Here is a 24640-nt window from a genome sequence, read left to right as displayed (position 1 = left end):
TCTCGCCGTCACGCGATGGATTAGTGATGTGACCGTTTCGGCTAATGGTAAAAATGCGTGTGATCTGTCTTTATGAGTGTGTTATCCGCTACAACCAGTGAGACCCGCATTCCTTCCGCTCGTTATCTTCTCAGCGTAGGACAGGTACATATTACACGTGTTCAGTGTTCAATAGAGCTTTCAAAACGTCATCGCGAGCGGCTGTGCTCTGTTACTTTCTAAGAACGCAGCAGATTTCGTTGCAAGTTTCTTTTGATTCCTTATGCTTTTTTTTTCTTTTTATATATAGTGATATATTCTTCACGGTGTGCCCTTTCGCTTATCACTTTCTACGATTAGAATTCTTACACGCTTAATGATTAATTGGCGAACACCCGTTACACGCGCTCGATGAAATTGGGGGGGGGGGGGGTTAACTACTGAATGCAAAATTACTCCTCTTAATTGTATGGTAATTAACGATAATTATAAGTAAGGATAATCGTGATGCAGCGGTGGAAACGTGGTGGATGGGCGGTTACAGGAAAGGGAAATGATTCTGTTAGTAATTTCTCCTGTTTTTTTCTTTTTCTTATATGTTATATACAAAAATCCTCTCTGTACTCTTTTTCTCGCGTTTTATAATTATTTTTCCGATTTCGACGATCTCTCCCTTCCTTCGATGTTACCGCTGTATTTTCCCACTGTTCTTCGATCTTTTGCTGACAGAAACTACTCTTTATCATCAATCTTGTTATCACACGAATTTCCTTCGTGAATTGTTCTCCCTGCTTAAAAAGTGTGTGGTACATTTCTTTCTTTTTTCTTTTCAGTATCTCTCGATAATGTACAATGACTCGTTCAAGTGTTTTCAAATTTCTGTAGCAAAAATAGCGAAGAGTAGAAAAAGGGTATGGAGAATGTGTGCGCTTCGATGGTGATTTTCCGATGGCTGGTTCGATATTCGATGTAAAAAATGGAGATAAAACGAAGGGGGAATAAAAGAAGAGAAAAAAAAATATGATCGTATCAAAGACTCTCTCGGTTCAGAGCCGTGGGAAATAAAAGCACGTGATACAAAATGATTAGAACAAAAATCAACTAAAAAAAGAGAGAACAAAAATGAAGAAGAAAAAAATGTGTAAGATCGAGAACGATCTCAGGCGTTTTTAAACAGCGCTGTTCTTTGGCCTTTCTCGCACGAGGAGGCTCCTCCTCGACTGCCAATTCCATGTTTTCTTTATAATAGTTATCGAATGGAAAGTCCGTAGAATTGTGTGTCTCTCCTTGCTCCCCGTTCTCGTTCGATCAAAGGGACATCATCGTAACAAGAAGAAACACACCGAAAGCGTGCTATGTTATTTTGTTTCTTTTTTTTGTTTTTCTTTCGTTTCTCGGTGAAAAAAAGGCTTGAAGAGTTCTCGTCTCGTTCTTTTTTTTTTTTTCTCTCGGTCTCCACTTTTCGCGCGAAGAAGTATCCCTAAAAAAATTATAAACGCATCTTTGGCTCCCCCCGAATGCTTCCTTTACACACCACATCCTAATAATGGTCTGCATTCTCGTGCACGCTGTAACAGAAGAATCACCAGAGGCGTGTCGTTAGACGAGTGTAGATTGTTTCGTTGAATAGGTAAGATTTTTTTGGGGACAATAAATTTTCCTGTGTGAAATGGTTAGTTGGTACATTGCATACGCTTAAATTAGTGTTATCCGGAAACCATCGTATAACATAGTGCTTCGAGAATACTGTTTCGAAGATCGTTCCTCAATTCTGAATTCTTACTTGCAACGTTACTTTACTTTCAATATAATCAACTTTTCAAATCAAATTACCCATCTTTTCCGAAGTTTTTAAAACAATGTCTCGTTACAGACCTGTATACACTATTCTATTCTACGAAGACATTATCGAACACGATTTTATTTCAAACAAGTTACAATATTTTGTATGTTACACGAGGTTACCTCTATACACGTATAATTGTTCTTTTATTTCTCTTCCTCTTATCTAATCCAAAACCGTAAATACACGTAACATCAGAAGAGGTCAAAAAGCTTACAACAGAGAACGATTAGACAAATTTATCCACACGTTTCACACTCAAAACACAACCATACTTCACTCCAAACGCACAGAGACAATATTAGTTGGATCACACCTGATTTAATACGAACTTCAACGCTCTCTTTCCAGTACACAGAACACAAGATACACAGACTCCAGGAAGCGTGGAGATTTAAAAAAAAAGAGAGAGAGAGAAAAACAAAAAACAAATCGCAATAGTGTCTCGTGGTTGTGTTACGCAGGACGGCGAGAGAGTATGATGGTTAGTTTGTTCCAAGAAAAAGCAGGAGTTTCTCGGGAAGAAGCCGACGATCGCGAGCGCCTTTGTAGGATGATTAGTGATTCCTTGTTATATCGAAAGTAGAACAACAAAATCACTAGTCTTCCATGCAACGGCGCTCAATTCTTATTGTGAAATCCCCTCTGCTCGGTTTAACTGGTGAGCACATTTTTAGAGTAGCAGTAGTAGTAGCCGACGACTAGGGTTCTCCAATTCTGTCGAGAGTCTCCGTACACCATCTGGGGCATCCGGCTTTCCTTCACCATATTTACCACGTGATTTCGTTTTCACGTTGTTTCTTCGCTTTTTTTTTTTTTGTTAGTTAATTTTTTTATTTTTTGGTTTTTGTTAGTTTCTTCGTGCGGGATACAGGTGAGACTCGATGCGACACCGGCAAGCGGAATTAATCTCTCTGGGGTGTTTCTTGCCGGAAGTAGAGGCGACTGCTGAACGCGCGTGATCGCTCGCGATGATAAGCGGAGGATGTTAAATGCGTGTTGCCGTTGCGTGTGAGCACGTGGAGGCTGTTATCGTTTCGTTGCGCAATTTCTGGCATCTACAGCGGGTTTTTATCACTCGCAGACAGATCGTTCTTTTACACCCTTAACCACCATTTTCTTTTTTATTATTATTAGACACATACTGTGTTGGATACAAATTTCGAATCATTTTTCTGCGTTACGTTGATGTTGGATTTTTTTTCTTATCGTTTGTGTTTTTCTCTTCTTTTTTTTTTTTTTGTCAACATGGAAGAGTAACGCTAGATCTACCGACGATTAATGCACGACGATAAAAATGGAAAAAGAAAAATGGTGCGCTAAGGGGTTAACAGCGTTTCCGTGTATGAAAGAGACGCGACATATTCGAATCGATATTCGCGCATGGAACGCGTGTTTGCATATTACAAGCTATCTATTGCGGAGAGATAGAGGTGTGTTTGTACAGAAGCTTCCTGAGAGAGGTTCCTATGGAAGTTGCCTTGCGAACGGATTGCTGTATATACTTCGCGATTAAACAGAGACTCTGCATTAATGGAAACATGTTACAAACTCGATTATATTTAGTAGTACACAGAATAACAGGCGTTAGGATATATACGAATAAAAATAGTCCACGATTCTTCTCCAATTATTTCCAAATCTGCAGGACAAGTACGGAAAATAATTTAATAACAATTGAGAAATAGGAAGAAAAATAGTGGATTACTTTTATCCGTACAATCAATGTACACGTACATCGCACGTAGAAGATGTTAATGATTACTTGTTAATTAACAGTTATAAAGTTCTTCTTATGCTTTGTTAAAGAGTTACACAATACATGTATGCGTTAAAAATGAAAGACGGTAGAAGAACGAGCAGGACAATTACCTCTGCTGGAGCAGGTACTGAGCCATTTGTATCTGACTGGGTAACCCGGTTATGGTAATGATGCGATCGTTACTGTTGGCCAATGGTTCGTCTATAGTGATCCCGGCGCCGCTATCTGATCTGATTTTCCGGATTCTGGCACCTCCTTTGCCGATTATGGCTCCCGCGAGCTATCAACAAGAAACATTACTATAAATCATCTACTTCATTTTTAAACACTGTAACATTTCTAATTCTTCATAGTGGAAGAAAGAATCGAAATGTTCCCTTTTTTCTCATTTCTGAATTTTACTGTGAAATTTACAGAGTAGTACTTACGTCCTTAGGAATGGTGACTTGAGTGCTGGTCTTGTTTCCACCCATGTTGCCCTGGTTCCCTTGATTGTTGCCGCCCATGGATGGGCCGCTCATTCCAGAGTTAGAGCCGCCGCCACCCAAACCGTTTGGCGCGCCTCCTTGCATGCCCCATCCATCACCTGCGTGAAACAGAAACGATCGGGCGATGATAGATCTCCTTAGACCTGGGTGGAACACGTCGCCGCTTAACGCATTGCTATTCTCTACCATTTGTACTCAACCTTTGCCGCAAGATTCATGACCGTGCTTGGCTAAATTTAACAGGGAATCGAAACTATTCTACTACTCTGTAGTGGCTTTCTGTGCATTCCCTTCCATTTATCAAATCCACGTTTTTACCCATGTTTTCGAACAACCGCAATTTAACTATTATATCAACAATCAGGTACCAGGGTAGCCTTTTGCACATTTCTCACTTGAAATACTTTTCTTCTCGGTGAAAGATTTTAACTCTTTGCGATCGTATTTTCCGTAGGCATGGTAGTCTTACTGGTCGGAATTATTTTTTGGTAGCGCGTACTCAGTCAATTATGTAGGAACCGACGAAAAAATTTCGTGGGATCCAAACGGGAATCGAACCTGGGGCCTTGGACTTAGCAGGTCGAGGCTTTGCGCACTACGCCAACTACTCCCTCTCTAATCTCCCTTGTCGGTTTCCTATTTAGTAGGAAGGCCCCGATACTACAATTATTGCCCAAAAAATGCATAAATTTTATTTCAATGAGTTTGTTCAAGATGTGAATATTATTATTATTTTTTCCCCGTTTATGTAGGCAAAGGGTGTCCACGGAGCGTTTAGAAGGTAAAAACGCCTTGGAAATATTCTGGGGTTCGACCACAAAGAGTTAATATCCGGCCAGATCGTTGTTTAGAATTTTTTTATCAGAAAACTACTAAAATTGGACGATAAAGTAGACGAGAATTGTGGTTATTAACGTAAGGGTTAATAGGATGAACGGTCTTTTCAGAAGTTGTGTAAATACTATGCAGAGATGAAAAGATAGCTAGAGACACGATATAGAGGCAACAGAAGTATTTCGTTCCCACTGCTTGGCTCTGCTGTCACGCAATTTTATCTGATCCGATTCGTGGATATTACTGTCGCGTCGGCCAAAAATGACAATAGGTGTGTCCAATTTCTGCGATTGTGTTTGAGAAGGTGGGCCAATGGGGATAGGAACCAATCAGACCCGCATTCCTCGCGCTAGCCAATTCTCATCTCTGCATAGTATTTAGAACGCATAACAATTTATCTTTCGCGGTGCACCTACGTCCGTAGAGATATCGGTAGCTTCTTGAACTCTTTACGATGAACTTATATCTAGAGTTGCGGTCATTAATTTCCAGCCACATTTAGAACAGTACAACTTGTTTACACCTTTTTGTTTATCTGAGCTTGTTGTGCAAATTTAAAACACATCTTTTGTAGATCTATGTCATCGAAATCGGATGATGCAGAAACGAGCGACGGGCTTCGAAAGATGTAAGAATCTTTAGATTTATTACAGATTTTCACAATCTTTAACCGTTTGTAGCTCTTAGCAACGTTAAGCGATTTCGATGAAATTTTCAGCATGCGTGTAATTGGCATAAATCTACAAAACGTATTTTTCAAATTTTCATTACGGGCTCAGATAAAAAAGTTGTCGAATGTGACATTTACAATTTTCTTCGCGATTCCCAGAAATTGCAATTTTTTCAAAAAATTTTATACGCGTCATCTAGTATACTAATCCTTCTAACTTCTCAAAAAAACTCAAGTCGTTAAGTCCAATTTTAAAAAAGTTATACCGTTCTAAAGTGTCCGAATATTAGTAAGAGTCACCGTACATAATCCTCGTATTTCGCTGAAATTTCACCGAATTTTAATACTTCAAATAAGTGATAATCGTCCTCGAATAATATTTCTTCTTATCAGCAATTGTCCACATTTAATTAAATTTTCACAACAAGCTCAGATAAAAAAGTTGCGAACAGTGACCTTTACAAGTTTCTCAATATTTTTTGCACATGTCATCTAGTAAACTAATCCTAATTTCTAAAAAACTGTTCTAAAGGTGGCCGCAAATTAATGACCGCAACTGTATATCCGCCTGATGTACTGTGCGGAGCTCAGAAGTTTGCCCGCGATGCTATATAATTCGATTCTTCGATGTTATCGCGCTCGACCAATAATAACAATACATGTGACCGATTTCTACGATTCAATCAAACTCGCATTTCTTCCACTCGCCAACTTCTCGGCTCTGCACAGTAAGCGTAGAGATATTAAAGGTGGAGCTTACATTAGCTAAGTTATTTTTTATTGTACAGCACAAAATAAAAAACATTTTCTTCTATCCCTTTCAATATCTCCACGTGCTTCAAATCTTCCGAAAACAATTACTTTTTCTCAAGCACAGAAGAACTTGTGTTAAATCACCCTCCTCCACGATACACTTTCAAGTTCCACCTCTAGCACAACCCCCAAGGGGTAGTTACAACAGTTGTCCATAATCTAAACCCTCACCGTTGTAATTTCCACCGGCGTAAGGTGGATGACCACCCCTGTTCCCGCCATATCCACCTCTTCCACCTTCGTATCCGCCACTTCCTCCGCCTCCTCCGCGGGAATTGCCACCGTAGCCACGATCAGGCGGTCCACCCGACATTCCACCGCCTCCGCCGCCACCTCCACGAAGTCCTCCCCTCGGTGGAAAAACGCGGTTTACAGCGTCTGGTATAGAGCGGCTGTCTTGTCGCGGGATCATGCCTACACCGCCGCCACCGCCACCACCACCGCCACCTCTGCGACCTCCTGGACCACCGAAGCCACCTCCTTTACCTTGGCCACCGTCCCCGGTACCATAACCGCCGTAATCGTCCGCATAGTAGTCGTCGAAGTTGTGCGGGTCGTAAGGGTTGTTCACGCCCTTTAAAGGCGACTGAAATCATTCGGAAGAAACAACGTTACTCTCTTCTGACACATTCTCGCTTAAGTCTCGGAAATGAAGTACCTTCGCTAGGAGCGGTTTGTAAGTTTCTCGTTCAATTAGTATAGTTGGTGTGCAAGAAGAAGTGAAAAAGTTGCTTCGACGTTGAACATAGTTATATTGAAGTCTATGTTATAGGCAACATGCATTATCACGTGACAAATAAGCGAAGAAACGTAAAACCAATTGATAACACCAAATGACGTCACGTGGATTATAGTAACGTAAACTGTTTCGCCAATTGGCGTTATCCGCAGCGAATGTGTTAAGGGGGTATTCTAGTTTTCAAGCTAAAAGAATTGATATTTTCTTTGTGCATTTTTGCAATCCTTATTCCTGTCTGTCGAAGGATTTTTCGAAATTGGATAAATTGTAGGAGCTAGACTTCGAAAATCTTTAAACGTAGTTTTCTCAAAACCAAGTTTTCCAACAGTGTCTACCATGGATTACTCGAAAGCTATTGTACTCGGAACATCTATCGCTATCATCCTAACCGAAACCAAACTACCTTACTGTCTTCTACTGGACATTCAAATATTTTTTGGGGTGTTAAAAAATTACGAGATATATACAAAGTGCCCGGTAAAGAGTTCAACAAACTTCGTCCAAGTATTTAGCAGGTGATTCTGAATAAAAAATGTTATATACACTACAGGTCTTATTCTTTTCGTTACCGAGATAAGCATTGTTGTTTATGTTGGCTTCAAGAGATCAGTAGTGTCAAAATGATGAAGGCAAAGCTTGTGCATAATATTCAGTCTACGTTTTAGAGTTGATTTGATTAGTTCGACAGTGTGCACGATGCCTCGTCCTTTTTCAAATGCCAGAATATGCCGACATGATATTCATATAAGCTTTCTGCAAAAATCAATGCAATGCAAGTTTCAGCAATGGTACCCTGATCGCATAGTTCATTTCTACTCTCCACAATATCTTTCGAAATTTCAGAGAAACGGGTTCTGAACATTATCTATGAATTAAATAATCCATACACCAAAAAGCATTATAAATTGTAGTGAATACGTTGGAATTATTTATTAATACATTATTTTCGATATAATTGACTAACAAAACGAACGAGACCTATAGTGCATATGACATTTTTTACTTAGAATCTTCTGCTGAACAAGTGTACGAAGTTTGTTCAATTCCTCGCCGGACACCCTGTATATAATAGGTAGATAAAATGAAAATTTATAAAATAACGTTGAAATTATTTTGAACATTTTTTGAATGTCGAATCATTTTTGAACGAATGTATGGGGGGGTTGTGGAATTGCAACAGAATATCATAATATGTATACTCACGGTTTTAATGGTGGCGATCAGCTCGCGAATGCACTCGATGCACGTATTCGGCTTGCCACAGATGCTGATCAGCCGATCCGTGCTGTGGGGGCAGCAGTGCGAATAAATCTTGATTCTCGCGCCAGTTTTCTGCAAACATCAAACAGAATCCACTCGTTATACGTTAATCTCGCATATATTGCAAATTCTACCGTCGACAATAATTCTCACAATTCAAACACACTCGGAATAAATTATTCCTTCTCCAACGCGCACAAAAATCATCCCTTAGTCAAATTTACAAATGGCGCGGTTAAAAATCACTTCTTGTGCCAGCGAAAAAATACATACTAAATAAAAGAATTCTACCATACTGTGAACCCTACCGATAAAATTTAACCAAGGTATTCTATTAGACTGCTGTTAGATGACGAATCTGTTGATTCATGCATTGGTCACACCTGTTTTCACTTTAACCGCTTAAGCTTTACGATCTTGACCCAGAATCATAATACTCTTACAAACATGTCAGATGGAAATCTTAAGGTAGATTTTTCATTATTTTTCTCAACTTTTCTTTTCAAAAAATCAATGGTAAAACGATAATAACATATTTTCAACCCTTTCGCGACTAGCGCCGGTTATATCCGGCATCCACTAGATGCTTCACATTGGCTAGCGCCGGTTATATCCGGCATCCACCAAGCACGTCGCATTGGCTCGCGCCTCAATAACTCAAAGTGAAGATTTATTTTAAAATACAGAACAAGGCCTCGACAACATTCCCTTTATCCGATACACCCTTAAGCCCTCTGCTGTTCCAACGAAATCCTCTAAGATTTAAAAAAAACGCGAGACACGACGACCTGTTCGTTAGTGGCGTACTGATGGCTAGTTCCGCCGTCGCGAAAGGGTTTTGTTTTCTTATATAAGATACTTTTCATTAGTTTATTACTATTATTATTAAAATTCAATTTTTATAAAACACATAAATGCATTTTTTGATATTAAAACTACATAAGAAATACGAAGCTTTTATTAAATTCTGTAAAAATAAATGCAAAGCTTATAGGGTTAAGTCCAAAGAATAGACTCATGTCTAATCATTCTGTAGCTAAGTGCCACAGCAATCCTCTCCTCGTTATCTGTAACAGTATAAAAGACTCCCTAAAAGAGCGGAGTAGAGTTCTTTTCTATCCTGGCAACAAAACGACTTGCCTATTTTTGTACTTCACAAATCAATAGTTGTATCTGGAGCGGTACGTTCAAAACGTCCGAAATATATTTCTATTGTTAAGTATAAATCGGTCTTAAGGTGTCTAACCCGGTTTCCAACACTGCAAGAATACAGAAGACACCAGAAATCAGGTCGAAATATCTAACAATATTGAAGAAATATTCGAAATGGAAGAAAATCTCAAGTGAAACGAATTCAACTTATTCCTAGAATAAACCTTTACTGTGACACATAAAACAACGCCAACTGTGGTCGCTGATAACCAAAATGTCGATGCAACCTTAACCCTCCATAGCCAAAAATATTTTCTCAGACTCCATAGACAAACTGAGTGGTTTGTGTCCAAGCTTAATTTTTTCACTGTTTCAAGCTTTCACAAAATCTGAAAAAATTCGGGAGTACTGATCAAAGTCTCTACTAGATAATACAATTGTTCGCAAATTGAAATGTTTCAAATTTTTTTCAATAAAGACACAAATTCACTTCGAAGAAACACGGGAGCGAAATTTCACTTGGATCGTAAAAGACCTAGATTGCCTACGGAGGGTTAAATTACGTTTAAAAAAAAAAAAAAAAAGTGGAGAAGAAAATTAAAATTCTACGCGTAATTTCTCGTTAGACGACGTTATCGAGAGGGGCACAGCTCGCCGGAGAAAGTGAAACTTTAATCGCGGACGTTGTGATTCTCCGCTCGATAACTCGACGCTGTGCAATTCTTAGGCGCCAATGGACGGATCGCGTGCTCAGAGTTGGTTAACAGTCAGCCCCCTGCCTCTCGAGATTGTACCTTCAGAGACAGGCTTGGGTTAAAAGCGGTAGACGTAGTTATTCGGTCACCTTTAATCCATCCACTTCTCTATTTCCCTCTACCGTGCTCCTACGAACGCGTTCTCATTTTTCAAGAAACGCTTTAACGCAATTATCGTGCCAAGACCTGTGGTTCCTCCCTTCCAGAAGCGAGGGAGGAAAAAGAAGAAATATCATGCAAGCGAGAACTGAGGGTAATTAAAATTAGCGTCCGCTAGACTTCTGACCACATGAAGCTAACTCTCTGCAGATAGTTATAGTCTGTTTCATTTTTCATTTTTTTTTTTTTTCTCTGGAATTGTTTATGGTTGGGACAAGTTTGGAGGAAACTGGAGTCGCGTGAGGGTCACCCGATAGAATTAGCGCGATTATTCGCGACGATAACGGGGAAAGATCGTAATGAAGGGAGAGGAGGTGATTAGGGAGCTGGGAGATGTGGGTTATAATTGTAGGTTACGTTTGTGAGGTATGACGTCTTTGTTTATGAATTCGACTGCAATCGAGTGGAAAAGTTCGTGCCTTCGAGTTAAGGAAGTGTGGTTAATCTTCGAGAAATTATTATATTTAAGAGTAATTTTCAGTAAGTTTCAGATTTGATGTAATGGTTTATTTCGTTTCTGGGAAATTAATGATTTTTCTGTGAGTGTATTAGTTTATATTTACCTTTTCATTTATTTATTTTAGAATTTAGTTTTACTTATTTTTTCACTTGTAATGTGAATTCGAGAATAAACGGATAGTGGATATTTTTGTACATTTTTGCTAAATATTTCGTGTATGTAATACACACTGTTGCATTTCAAATTTCATTTGATCTTTAACACGTTCACTGCCACGTTGGTCACGTGTGATTGGAGTTCCTCAAATGTTTAGGGTAATTAAAATAAAACGAATATCGTCAACTACAAATTTCGAACATCATAGCCATTATTTTGAATAAAAAAATAATAATAATAATAAAGCATAATAATACTAAGCTTAGAATGATGAAAATTTTCTTGTGGCCCCCTAAGAGCAACCTGTAAATCTGGCATGGCAGTCAACGTGTTAAATAGTCGTACAACATAGAGATTTCACATATTGCTTATTTCGTTTCTAGGAGACTAATGATTCTTTTTTCAAGAATGCATTCATTTTTAACTTACTTTTAAGCAATCATTCATAACACAAACACCACTAATTGAACACTTCTTCTCATCTACATGTAAAAAAAATCATACTTCATCGTCGACAAAACAGACGAGCAGAATTTCCATAAAATTTAACGAAGCTTTCTATGTTAATCACCCGACCTTAAATCTTTCCCTCAAAATTATTCCTACGACTTCCAGAAACTTCAACATTCCCGAGAAACACTTTCGAGAAGTTCCATAGAGGAACATCTTGCGAACCTATCTCACCGCTTCTCGCCAAGCGCTATCTCTGCCATTCTTGCTAATGATAATAACACGAAGCAAGGCACACATTTGAATTCTCGCCAGGGGAAAAGATATTGGCGAGAGGCAATCCAATCTACAGATACGTCCTCTGGCCGATGGATATTCGGCATTGTGTGGAAATTGCACCGTTTAATTACGTAGATCAAAGGGAAATGGCGTCGCCCACTTCCCTCTCTCTCACTTCTATTCTTCCGCTACCGAACCAGACATCCGGTCACGTCGCTTCGACAGATCGCTTTTCCACGAGACGAGACGAGACGAGACGACGCTGATCACACTCGACCTGTACCATTGTTTCTTTCGAGATATTAAACGCTTCCAACGAGTGAGCCAACACTTGTGCACATTATTTCTCTTCGTTCGAGAATATTTGATGTTTCGACGATGAAAACTTTGGGCAAAATTATTTTACCAGTTTTAACACTAGCTTTAGGGACATTTCTTATTACCTATCTCTACGGACACGCGTCAAGTTGACACATTTTCTTTAAAGAACCTCTTATTTTATTTAAAAACAACCTGTAGATTATTAACTTATAAATGAAACTGTGTGGTATTACATATTTATATAAAATTTGCAATAAGCATAAGTGATAGGAGAGAAATATAAACGGTTTCTGTAATTTTGCTTGTGAAATTCGAAGTGCGTCAAAATGGCGCGTCCCGTAAACCTATGTAGAGAGGTTATTTATAGGGGTGGAGAAATATGTTGAGAACCTATAATGACGTTTTGTTTGCGCGGAGCCTTTGTTCCCGTGTGAGTTGAGGTTGCAAATTGATCGAGGTGTGGGACACGGTTGCAGTAGCAGGAAAACAACTTTTATATAGTTGAACGGTGATTTTTAAGTAGCAAGATACTTTCATTTCACTGTTCATCTTCGAAACTTGAATGCACACATTGTTGCAGTCTCTATTCTCGAATGCAACATCGATGGACGTACTATTTCGAATGCAAAACATTGTTGTACGCGTTACTTTTGAACGCAACATTACTTGAAGCGTTATATTAGAACGCAAACATTGTTGGAATCTCTATTTCTGATTGCAACATTATTAGAATTCTGCGTCATTCTCGCTTGTAACATCGTTAACTCCTATTATTTTCGAGTGTGCATTGTGGCAAACATGTTATCGAGTTAGCAACATTTTTGCCGCGAATCGTTCTCGAAAAACGCACATTGTTGCAGGGTGCACCGTTTTGCAATTTTGTTGCCTGAAGCCGCTCCCGAAAATTGCACATTGTGGCAAACGCGCTATCGATTTTGCAACTTTGTTGTAGCAAATAGCTCCCGAAAATTAAACATTGTTGCAAACACGTCACAGGCTTGCAACTTTGTTGTCGCGAAAAACGCACATTGTTGCACGACGCGCCGTTTTGCAACAATGTACAATTTTCGGGAGCGTTTCCTGGCAACAAAGTTGCAAAAGAAGAACCGCGTATGCAACTTTGCTGCCCGGAGTCGCTCCCGAAAAAAGCACAATGTTGCAAAACGAGGCGTCGTGCAACAATGTGCAATTTTAGCGACAACAAAGTTGCAAAGCCAGAACACGTTTGCAACAATGTGCAATTTTCGAGAGCGACGCCCGGCAACAAAGTTGCAAAAAGGGTATCGAGCTTGCAACTTTGTTATCAGGAGTCGCTCTCGAAAAAAGCACAAAGTTGCAAAACGGGGCGTCGTGCAACAATGTGCAATTTTCGAGAGCGACGCCCGGCAACAAAGTTGCAAAAAGGGTATCGAACTTGCAACTTTGTTATCAGGAGTCGCTTCCGAAAAAATCACAAAGTTGCAAAACGGGGCGTCGTGCAACAATGTGCAATTTTGGCGACAACAAAGTTGCAAACCCGATAACGCGTTTTGCAACATTGTGCAATTTTCGGGAGCGATCCACGGCAACAAAGTTGCAAAAAAGGAGAGATCGCGTTTGCAACTTTGTTGCCGGGAGTCGCCCCCGAAAAAAGCACAATGTTGCAAAACGGGGGCGTCGTGCAACAATGTGCAATTTTGGCGACAACAAAGTTGCAAACCCGATAACGCGTTTTGCAACATTGTGCAATTTTCGGGAGCGATCCACGGCAACAAAGTTGCAAAAAATGAGAGATCGCGTTTGCAACTTTGCTGCCGGGAGTCGCCCCCGAAAAAAGCACAATGTTGCAAAACGGGGGCGTCGTGCAACAATGTGCAATTTTGGCGACAACAAAGTTGCAAACCCGATAACGCGTTTTGCAACAATGTGCAATTTTCGGGAGCTATTTGCGACAACAAAGTTGCAAACCCGACAGCGCGTTTGCTACATTGTGGCCTGCTCGGGCTCTCGAAAAGACATACATTGTTACAAACGCGATTTCTCGCTTTTGCAACTGTGTGAAATGTATTATGTTTGAAATGCAGGTATTTTCGTTTGTAACGTTGTACGACATACAAAACATTGTTGTATGCAGTACTTTGTACGCAAAACATTGGCACAGGCATTTACTTGATCACTCGTGTTCAAATAAAAAAGTGCTAAGCCACATTTTCAATTTATTCATCTATGGATAATGCAGCTTGTACGAAAGCATCTGTATGGAAAATATATGCATTAACCGTGTTCCTTAATGAAATATACTTGCAATACAATTGAAACCTCCCAAAGTGGTTATAATAATAAAGTTACCAATCGAATTCTTAGAATCCTCCACCGATTAACCAGCAAAAACGACATACAGAAATAATAATATCGAAGTTTTAAAACAGTACCGTTCATAATTCTTACCTACCTCTCGTACAATATCTTAAAGCAATTTACGAGCACATCAGTTTCCAAGTCCATTCGATTCACCCTTGTGAGCAGTCGGGAATCGATCGCGGGCACCCTAAATAGTGTTAAGCCAAATGCACTTGGAAAAGGTGAAAAGTAATTATTCGATAGAATTTTACAGGAAAACTCACGAGGGAAGAAAAAATTCAGGAATAAGCCGGTTTATGTATATGATTTATTTTATTGCGAAATTTTCATATTGAAACTCTTAATTCGAGAGTTACGTATGTAAGTAAAGTAATCAAACATTTCCCGCCAATTTTTAAATAATTTTTACAAAGTATTGTAAGAATGGTAGGTTACGAACAGATCTTGCTCACAGAAAATTAAAAACAATAACGATTACATTTTAATAATGTAATCACAAAAATGACCATTATGATACTTCATTTCAATAACATTACAAGAAACACGCTCTTTTGGTTTTCAATTAAGCTTGAAAATTTGAACGTTAGCCAGCTTTTTAATTAATATAGCGCGAGACGTGGGAAGAAAACTAAAACGAATAGAACGTACGTACGATTTTCAACGAGAGCAACAGAGAAATACCACCGGCTCGGTATAATTAATTGACTGATTAATTAAAGAAGTTTCGTGGGTGCTTCACAAATTTATTAGAGGAAAAGTCAGTTGAGTTTCAATGAGAAACCGATTCTTCGAGTTGGAGAGAAGGTTATAGGCCAGTGTTTGCAATGTTTCCTTCTTTTTATTTTAGTCCACGATTTCGTCCAATGAAGAAATATCGAATTTCGTTACCAAATCGTATTTTCTTCGTTCACAAGAACTGAATATTCAGTGCGTTGCTAAATATTAACGTCTAACTGATTCGACTGAATATTCGAAAAACAGCATTTCATCGTTTGCGAATGTAACACGTGGCTACGACCACGTGTAATTAGACGATTATTCGATTGTGAGGAAAATTGGCGTGGGAAAGTGACGAAGTCGTTTTTTATTTTTTTTTTCACGATACAGAAACATCGATTCTGACGTACACTATCGACGAGAATATTTGATAGTTGTAGAAAAATGAGTAAAAAAAATGTACAATACACTTTTCTTACCAATTGAAAATCGAGGTGCAAAAAATATGCAAATTTTTTCAAAAGTGTCTACTCTTGCAGAACACCTTGATTAACAGAAGAAGTGACGATTTTGTAAGACAGGCTTAATTGTCACAGTAATATTCTTTTATAATCAATTTGGCTTTATTTAGCGTTATTTGCAAACTCTGTTATTCCACTCAGTGCAAAGTGAAAATGTGCAGAACCAAATTTTTGGCACTTTTCGATCAGATTTCTGCAATGACCCATAGCACTCAAGCGATTAAGCCTGTACAAAGGAACGAAGATCGACAAAGCGCCTGCCGAAAAAGTTTTGCCTTTTCCACGCGAAAAATATTGTTTTTTTTTTTCCCCCTAAAAATGGTTTGCTCGGATATCGTTTTTCCCCCAAAAATATCTCACGAAAATAAAGGGTGCGAAAAATACGGTATATATGATTACCAAAAATAGTGGAAACCTTTCGAAACAATGCGGCTAAATGAACCAATTAAAATATCAATTACAACATCGGCCACCGGGATGAATAAGACCGTCTATTATTGCGTAAAGTCGAGCCAGGAAGAACTATCGGCTGGAGAGATCCCATTGTGCTACAGCGGACTATTCAGCTTTTGTTAGTCCCCCGGTTGTAAATTCGTATTTATTATTTCACGGTTCCCCGGAGAAATAAACGACGGGCAACGATATTAACGACGGCCAGAACGTGATCTCGACAGCCTCATCAGGAATTAATACCGATCGCAAAGCGGAAACCTCTATTCTGTGCAAATGATCGAGCACAGTGAGAGCCGGCCCCGCAAGGCCAATGAATTTTCATCGAATCATTTTGAATAGTACTATGAACTTTCAAACACCGAACGGAGGCAAAAATTCTGCCACTTCGCCAGTCGATTACAAGCCTCGATCCGATTCGGTTCGATTCTTTTGGTGGTGCTTTACGTTGTAAGGAAGATCGTGAGAATAATAATAACTGATAATATTGGTTTTTATCGACAAATTTTGGTGAGTTTTGGAAAAGAGATCTACGTAAATTTATTTATAAATGTGTCGAAAGTGTTCGATACTGCGAAATTAATTGATTAATTTTTGGTTAATTTGAAAATCTGGATAATTCCAAATTTTTTCCATTACTGCTTCACTTTCGCCTTCACAAAAATTTCCGTGAAACAAATTACGATTCTTCGTGGAAGAGTCGTGAGACACCATCTAACGCCGACACCGGCGTTAGAAATTTCGATAGGTGATATCGATAGTCACGATGACACAGCGTTACATTTACCTAGAACCTACACTCTCGTTCATAAGTATTAGGACACATATTGAATGTGAAGCTTACTGAAATCTCGTGGATTCTATTGAAATCTGTTGAAATGCTGCTGAAATCTACCAAAATTTACTAAACCCTACTAAATTAATCATTTCTATTGAAATATTCTGAACTTTGGGAAATTTGGGAAATCTACTAAAATCTACTAAACTTTATTCACTGAATGTGAAGGATATTGAAATCCAGTGAATTCCATTGAAATCTACCAAAATCTACTAAAATCTGCTAAATTAATAATATATCTATTGAAATATTCTAAAACTTGGGAAACTTAATAAAATCTACTAAAATTTATTCACTGAATGTGAAGGATATTGAAATCCAGTGAATTCCATTGAAATCTACCAAAATCTACTAAAATCTGCTAAATTAATAATATATCTATTGAAATATTCTAAAACTTGGGAAACTTAATAAAATCTACTAAAATTTATTCACTGAATGTGAAGGATATTGAAATCCAGTGAATTCCATTGAAATCTACCAAAATCTACTAAAATCTGCTAAATTAATAATATATCTATTGAAATATTCTAAAACTTGGGAAACTTAATAAAATCTACTAAAATTTATTCACTGAATGTGAAGGATATTGAAATCCAGTGAATTCCATTGAAATCTACCAAAATCTACTAAAATCTGCTAAATTAATAATATATCTATTGAAATATTCTAAAACTTGGGAAACTTAATAAAATCTACTAAAATTTATTCACTGAATGTGAAGGATATTGAAATCCAGTGAATTCCATTGAAATCTACCAAAATCTACTAAAATCTGCTAAATTAATAATATATCTATTGAAATATTCTAAAACTTGGGAAACTTAATAAAATCTACTAAAATTTATTCACTGAATGTGAAGGATATTGAAATCCAGTGAATTCCATTGAAATCTACCAAAATCTACTAAAATCTGCTAAATTAATAATATATCTATTGAAATATTCTAAAACTTGGGAAACTTAATAAAATCTACTAAAATTTATTCACTGAATGTGAAGGATATTGAAATCCAGTGAATTCCATTGAAATCTACCAAAATCTACTAAAATCTGCTAAATTAATAATATATCTATTGAAATATTCTAAAACTTGGGAAACTTAATAAAATCTACTAAAATTTATTCACTGAATGTGAAGGATATTGAAATCCAGTGAATTCCATTGAAATCTACCAAAATCTACTAAAATCTGCTAAATTAATAATATATCTATTGAAATATTCTAAAACTTGGGAAACTTAATAAAATCTACTAAAATTTATTCACTGAATGTGAAGGATATTGAAATCCAGTGAATTCCATTGAAATCTACCAAAATCTACTAAAATCTGCTAAATTAATAATATATCTATTGAAATATTCTAAAACTTGGGAAACTTAATAAAATCTACTAAAATTTATTTACTGAATGTGAAGGATATTTAAATCCAGCGAATTCCATTGAAATCTACAAAGAATTTTGTTAAAATTTGTTGCATTCTAATGTCTATAGAAATCTGTTGAAACCTATGGAAATCTTCTAAAATCTGACACCTAGAAAACTCTACACAAAACTGAGATCTACTATTAAAATATAAAGCAAGCGACATTGTCATTACGTGTTTAATAAAAAATTATTCGACGCACAGAAGCCGTTCCGAAATTACCAAGATCCTAAAAACAAAATTATTCGTTCTAAAATATCGAAGTATAAACTAGTACATTTTTCACACAAGCAATTCAAATCTTCCTGAAAGGCAATGTAAACAGCAAGCGACCTTTTTTCAGATGTGTACAAAATTTTATCTATACTGCACCACTTTGTGGAAACGCTAAAAATTCAAGGCTGCCCCATATATCATTTCGCAGCGGAGTGTAGTACAGTCGATGGAAGAAATATAGCGAGGTCGTAAAATCGGTCAGGCGTCAGAGTTTAACACGTTCGAGCATATCGACAAGTGGATTTATAAAAATTTGAGAAGATAAGGACCGGAAATCTCGATCAAAGCCGCATGAAACATGCCTTAATTTTAATTCAAGCCTAATCAAAAAATGAGGAATGTCGCATTCGACCATGGATGCTTGATTAACGCTTCAATTTACGATCTTGTTATATTTTTCCCACCAACTACGCTACAATTTGCCGCAGCGAGAGATGAAACTGTTACTTTGAAATAAGTTGAAATTGTTAAGTTAAATTAATACGAAAAATGAAATTGTTTCTTCTCGGCATCTCGTCTCGTCCGTTTTACTAGCTTAGCAAGACCATTTTCTGCAGCCGTTTGTGCTTATTTTCAAAAATGATATCGTTAGAGACAGAAATTGAGAAACATTTTTCAAGAAAGTTTTTTTAAAATTTCAATCATTCGATAAAATATTCACGTCTAGCCTCTTTTGTACACAATTAGACGATTACTTTTGGTGCCCGCTACCTAATGCTTTAATTCACGACCTAATACAGGACACTTTTTTCTCCAAAATAAAGAATAAAAATCTATTTTCACTAATACACGAATTTTGGCGGGAAAATCTAATTTAAACACTTTCTACACGAACATTACGGGTGTCCTGATACTTATGAACCGCAGTGTACACCTCGTATCTCATAAATGTTCAACAGCCTGCTACCGCGTATCTTCTAATCGAACACTCGATCTATCACTCTCTCTCTCTCTCTCTCTTTCTCGTGAAATATTCATCAGACTCCGAAAATTTCGTCGAGAATTCTCCGGAACCGGTGAAGAGTGTAGAGAATGGTCGAGGTAGAAATCGCGAGGGAGCACACATGCGAACGACCACGTGAAATCGAAACTACGTATAGCGAAAAGAAACCGGCTTTCTACGAGAAGAGGGAAGAAGAAAGGACATCGACTTCACTACCGGCGATCAATGTCTGTGTCCCAGAGCGCGTTGCTTTTTCTGTTTCCGCTCGCAGACGCCTCGCGATACCTTCGTCGGCTGTTTCCCCCTAACAGACAACGTCGCGAGACGCTTTTATCGCGATCAACGCGGATAATAGATTCCGCGAGGTTGACGTTCGCGAAATTTCGTACCGTCCTCGACTCAATATCGATCCGCTGCTCTACTTTTCGCCGCTCTGTTGTCCCGCATTACGCTTCGTTCCGTGTTTTTCGTTCAACTTCTCAATTTTAAATGGATCAAGTAAAAATTTTGCCCCATTTTTCCTTTCTTGCGATACTCTTTCTCCTTCTTTTCTTTTTTAACATTCAACGTGCTGCCGTTCTTTGGAATTTACCGTGTGAATGGTGAAGCAAATTTCGTAGCTCGGTTCTTGAAAAATTTTCATTCGTTTCGTGTAAGTTCCGAACGCTGAAGTGTCTTCACTGTGAAAGTTCTGATTTATTTATCTTTTTTATAAGATGAATGACACCTTATTTAAAATTAGTTTTACTGAGATTGTTGGTCCCTCTGGTTTTCGAAATAAATCAGTTTTCAAGCGTAATTATTTACTGAAAATTACATTCGGTGGATTCACCTATTTATGACATTCACCGTCCAGTAGTTTCAGTTATTAAACGCTAAATAGTTTTGTCTAATATTAATTCGTTTGCGTTAATGTAACAATAGAAGAAGTAAAGTATTTTCATTACGATAAAGTTTACGATAAAGAGTTTTTCAGTATTAACCTTTTAGCTACTGTACGCCACTACAGTGGCTTTCCTCTAAATTCTAACATTTTGTTACGAAAAACCACTACAATGGCTGACTTGTTTATCTCGCGTTGAAAGCCGTGTACATTAATTATGAGACGTGGGGAAACGTCTTCGTATGTTTCGATTCGCACTTTTCATTTTTTTCTTCTTTTTATTTCTCGCGGTATTAACGTCGTTCACGCGAAGCACTGCTCCGCGTGAAAACTCCTTTATTATTTTAAAATATTCTTTTTGAATTTATTATTTTAAAATCGGAGTTTCTTAATTACACTACTTACAAAAATGTCCGTCACTGAAACAGTAGTTCCTTTTCTTTCATCGTTAATTTGAATAAATTATACGTATTCGTACATTTTTCTTATGAAATTGACCACGTCAGAAATACGTCTGCTCGTATGTTAACGAGCAACGTCACATTTATACATTAATTATACTTGTTAATGAATACTTCAATAAAGGAGTAATCTAACGAAATACAAATACTTTTAACTTTAACCCTTTACGGTTCAAATAGCCCAGTTAGTCCGCGCTCGTTTGGCCATCCTCGAATAATTTGCTTTAATTTTAACATTTCAGCGTGATATTAGTTGTAAAATATTAAGTTTCAGTATAACATTAATGTACGAAAAATGGTTTCTTATCGTTTATAATTTACAACTGATCATCGCATGACATCTACGTATATAATCTTCTCAAATTCCGATCAACGTATCGCGTTATCTATCTTTTTTAATGAAACGAAATAACCAATTGGTCGCTAATTGGAACGTTTACTTCAACTGCATTGTTTATTCCAATTCTACAGGTAAACATTGAACAAGCCTGAACCGAGAAACATGTCGAAAACATTCTCAGCATCGCAAGTGTCGATGCACAATAAGGAGAAGGATCTATGGATCATATACAAAGATGGCGTTTACGACGTAACGAAATTTCTGAAGGAACATCCAGGCGGTGAGGAAGTGTTGATTGATCTAGCTGGAAAAGACGCGACTAAATGTTTCGACGACGTTGGACATACCATCGAGGCTATACAACTTCGCGAAACTTATAAAATAGGAACGGTGGATAACACAGCTTCCGCAGAACAGTCGCCTTCCAGTGGTGCGTAAAATGATAAATTTTTCTTTTAACCCCGTGCCGTATAACAACGAATCGGACTCGTGGCACAGATTTCGGCGAAGATCTGGTAAAGACAGTTATATCGGTAAGAAGAATTAATTTCAATTCTAATTTTTCATTTCATTTGCAAAACGGAAGATTGACAAATTTAATTAATCTACAATACATCAACTTTTCGTACAACCAGTTAGCTGCGTTCGGCGTGTATACTCGTCGTGTAAAATAAAAAATTACCATTTACTATAAAAACTCCAAATTTCAATAAGTAATAAAAGTGTCATTTAGTGGTATGTTTCCTTTACATTACCACTAGAACTATACACCGTTCAAAATAAGAGTAACCTCGCTCTCGGACCGATTCTCGTCCGTTCTGCGCATCGACAGAGAGCGTAGCAGAGGGTAAGACGGAGAAAAACGTAGGCGGTTAAATGGGGGTTTGGACGTTCCTAGTGCAGTGACGACGAACCTTTTGAACTCGGTGTGTCAAAATTGGGAAAAAACTTAGCTTGACTCGGGTGCCGTGTCATCCATAATTATATCCATAATTGTTGCGAGCGTTACGACCTTGTACGATCACGGACTCGCTATGGTTCAGCTCCGAATTAACGATTCTGAACCTCGTTGATAGAAGATAGACACCGTTGTTCTTTGTGATCTGCTCGGTTTCGGCTGTGAGGTGACTTAAGTCGACGCGTGCCACCCAAAATGTCTTGGCGTGTCATAGAATCGCCATCACTGCTCCAGTGGTTCTAGCCCTGCCTTAGACACGTCCCATGCGCGAAGCGAGGTTACTCTCATTTTGAACAGAGTATACCAACCGGGTCAAAATGACCCATTATCGACTTTCCAAAAGTGAATTTTTATGTAACTAAAATGTGGATGAACAATTAGATTAGATCGGTACAAATAGAAGCATACATGCAGAAGACAAAGTCGACAAGCTGCTAATGGGTCATTTTGACCCGGCCGGTAGTTCCAGTGTTAAATCAACTGAATTTCTTAAAATTATTTTTCTTTAATTTTTCTTCTTTCTGAATTTCATTATTTTTTGCGGATTTTCAAGTTTTTAATAACAATATCCTTTTCAACAATGAATTGTTAATTTTTTATCGAATAAAAATGTAACCCTTCCTCGTTTTGCTTTACTTTTTTCGCAAAATTTATAATAGGAGCATTTGCCCTGCGTCCGACGTGTATACTCGTCATTGCTGTTAAATTCCGCAGTTAACTGGTTAAAACGGTAAATAACCGATGCTTAGATGCATAGTCGGGAGAAGAAGTCATACGTGAACGGGTTAATTTGCGCCAAGAAAATTTTTCTCCACGTTCGATTGTACACAGATTAAGACGCGTTTCCTCTGTTTTCCTGGCAGGCGTGCAAGGAGCGACGATAGACGACGACAACTGGGATTACCAGCCATTGGAAAACAAATCGTCACCGTGGCTTCCGGTTTTCGTAACAGCTGGCGTCCTCATTTACTCGATCCTTTTTTACTACTTTTGGTTCTCGTAAGGGGAGTAACAATCGTCGAATAGAAATTACCCGCATGCGACATAACACAATCCTGACGAATAGAAAACATTTATTTAAAAAAAGTATCATCGACAATGTATATATTAATTATTTCTGTTGCTTGCATTCAATGAAAAGGAAATACACAATCGTGACGAATAAAACGCTTATTTATTTTTTGAAAATATCACGGGCAATGTGTATATTAATTAATCTGGTTGTTCCTATTCGATGAAAAGAAAAACACCAGAGAGAGAGAGAGAGAGAGATCAAAATTCGATAAAATTACTACTAAGATAAGATAACGCTTTATCTTGACGTCAAGGAATTTATCAAATTTCACTTCGTAATCAAACACTTTATTTACGCGACAAACGTGATAAATAATGAACACTTTCTTCTTGCTGTTCCAAATATTTTAACACGTACGCTGCTGTCAGGAAGTATTACGACACTTATTGACTATGAAAGAAGGGTAAACAGTCGTTAGATAATTATCACGATCTTGCAAAACAATGACTCAGTCTGGAAATTCGTAGTGCAACGAGTACATATGGTCAAATTTAAATGTAAATATTTGCAGTGTGTGTACAAAGTATTCGTGCATTGATTAATTTCACACATTTCCTACAATTGTGGTTTATTAACGAATTTTTGTAAAACGACTATGTACAGGTGAACCTATAAATTCGTGTCGAAATTTGTAATTTCGATCAATATTTCCAACGAACCTTTAAATTTGATAAAAAAAAAAACGAAAGTGCCTTCTAATTTCATAATTTTTTTGTATTTTCTTTTTTTTTTTTTTTTTTGCAAAACCATTACGTATGTCGTCGCTATAGAATTTCCTTAGATTTTCAGTCAAATATTTTTCGCTTTCGGCACGAACTTATGGGATGACCTAATATTTTCAGAGATCTCTCGAATAGATATGAACAAAATGTCAGGTACTCGTATAATTAGCAAAATTAACAAGAAAAATTGAAAAAATGAGAGATTGAACAAATGATAAATCTACCTCAAAATTTCAACAAGAAAAAAATTAATTTCAGTGAATTTAACAACAGAGAAATAAATTGAACTCCTTAATTAATATTACGTACGAACTCGTTCTATAAAAGTTAGTTACTAAATCGCAATTTTACGATGTGTTGCTGGAAATTGATCGGCATACGAATATTTCCTACATCCACTGTATTTCCATTTAACGTGCTGTCATAAAAATAAGATCCTAATAGTGTGTCATTGATTACATCACACCAACGACTGTCACGAAATTGAGTTTGAAAATAAGTTTAGTGTGTGTCGTTGAACTTATATCGACAAACCCTTTCCTATAATATGTCGTATACCTCTCTCCTAT

At 37.5% G+C, this 24640-nt stretch overlaps 2 protein-coding genes across 3 annotated transcripts in view; one reads left to right on the top strand and one right to left on the bottom strand.

The window, feature by feature from the left end:
- Window positions 1–403: 403 nt before the first annotated feature.
- LOC108571637 (heterogeneous nuclear ribonucleoprotein K) overlaps window positions 404–24640 on the bottom strand; it is a 94094-nt gene continuing 69857 nt past the window's right edge. For both annotated transcript variants that reach the window (XM_017933726.1, XM_017933727.1), the window contains exons 7-11: window positions 8332–8460; window positions 6561–6975; window positions 4013–4170; window positions 3695–3864; window positions 404–1547 (exon numbers count right to left, since the gene is read on the bottom strand). In XM_017933726.1, coding sequence (XP_017789215.1) covers window positions 1520–1547; window positions 3695–3864; window positions 4013–4170; window positions 6561–6975; window positions 8332–8460 — 900 coding nt within the window. In that variant the 3' untranslated portion in view covers window positions 404–1519. The remainder of the gene's footprint in view (window positions 1548–3694; window positions 3865–4012; window positions 4171–6560; window positions 6976–8331; window positions 8461–24640) is intronic.
- LOC108571638 (cytochrome b5-like) lies at window positions 16499–23680 on the top strand. The gene is made up of 3 exons (XM_017933728.1): window positions 16499–16658; window positions 21448–21746; window positions 23138–23680. The coding sequence occupies exons 2-3, from the start codon at window positions 21479–21481 to the stop codon at window positions 23275–23277; spliced, it is 408 nt and encodes a 135-aa protein (XP_017789217.1). The 5' UTR covers window positions 16499–16658; window positions 21448–21478; the 3' UTR covers window positions 23278–23680.

Source organism: Habropoda laboriosa, unplaced genomic scaffold, assembly GCF_001263275.1.
Source record: "Habropoda laboriosa isolate 0110345459 unplaced genomic scaffold, ASM126327v1 scaffold135, whole genome shotgun sequence".
Lineage (NCBI taxonomy): Eukaryota > Metazoa > Arthropoda > Insecta > Hymenoptera > Apidae > Habropoda > Habropoda laboriosa.
Note: the sequence above shows the minus strand (reverse complement) of the source record. Positions and strands in the feature narration are given on the sequence as shown.